The following is a 425-nucleotide window of genomic DNA, read 5'->3' as shown; positions in this document are numbered from 1 at the left end:
TTTAATGAGATCATGAGTATGTCACAAGCAATGCAATCATTAGTCAGAACAAAATTCTACTTAATTGGCCAAAAGATAAATGGTGTGGGCGGGTGGTCAGCAGCAGCTGGCCAGGGTATATAAAGGCCCCAGAGCCCGACAAAGACATTCACACCTGACAACACCCAAATCATCTCACCAGTCCAACCCAAACCAACCCGACATCACCATGTCCGACTCCTGCTGTGGCTCCACCTGCTCCTCCCCGGGCTGTGGGGGAGGCTACTGCCAGCCCTGCTGCTGCCGTGACCCCTGCTGCTGCCGCCCCGTGTCCTGCCAGACCACCGTGTGCCGCCCCGTGACCTGCACCTGCCGCTGCACGCGCCCCATCTGTGAGCCCTGCCACCGCCCTGTCTGCTGTGACCCCTGCTCCCTGCAGGAGGGCT

The 425-nt window shown here is 59.1% G+C and overlaps 1 protein-coding gene across 1 annotated transcript; it reads left to right on the top strand.

Moving 5' to 3' along the window:
* Window positions 1-208: 208 nt before the first annotated feature.
* LOC102749497 (keratin, high-sulfur matrix protein, IIIA3A) lies at window positions 209-421 on the top strand (the record flags this gene model as incomplete). Its single annotated transcript, XM_006745155.2, has 1 exon — window positions 209-421. A coding segment is annotated over exon 1 (213 nt), but the record flags the coding sequence as incomplete, so codon positions are not given.
* Between the last annotated feature and the right edge of the window lie 4 nt (window positions 422-425).

The sequence above is a fragment of the Leptonychotes weddellii genome, unplaced genomic scaffold (assembly GCF_054177405.1).
Source record: "Leptonychotes weddellii isolate Sample4059 unplaced genomic scaffold, ASM5417740v2 HiC_scaffold_76824, whole genome shotgun sequence".
Lineage (NCBI taxonomy): Eukaryota > Metazoa > Chordata > Mammalia > Carnivora > Phocidae > Leptonychotes > Leptonychotes weddellii.
The sequence above is the reverse complement of the archived record's forward strand: the minus strand, read 5'-3'. Positions and strand labels throughout refer to the sequence as shown.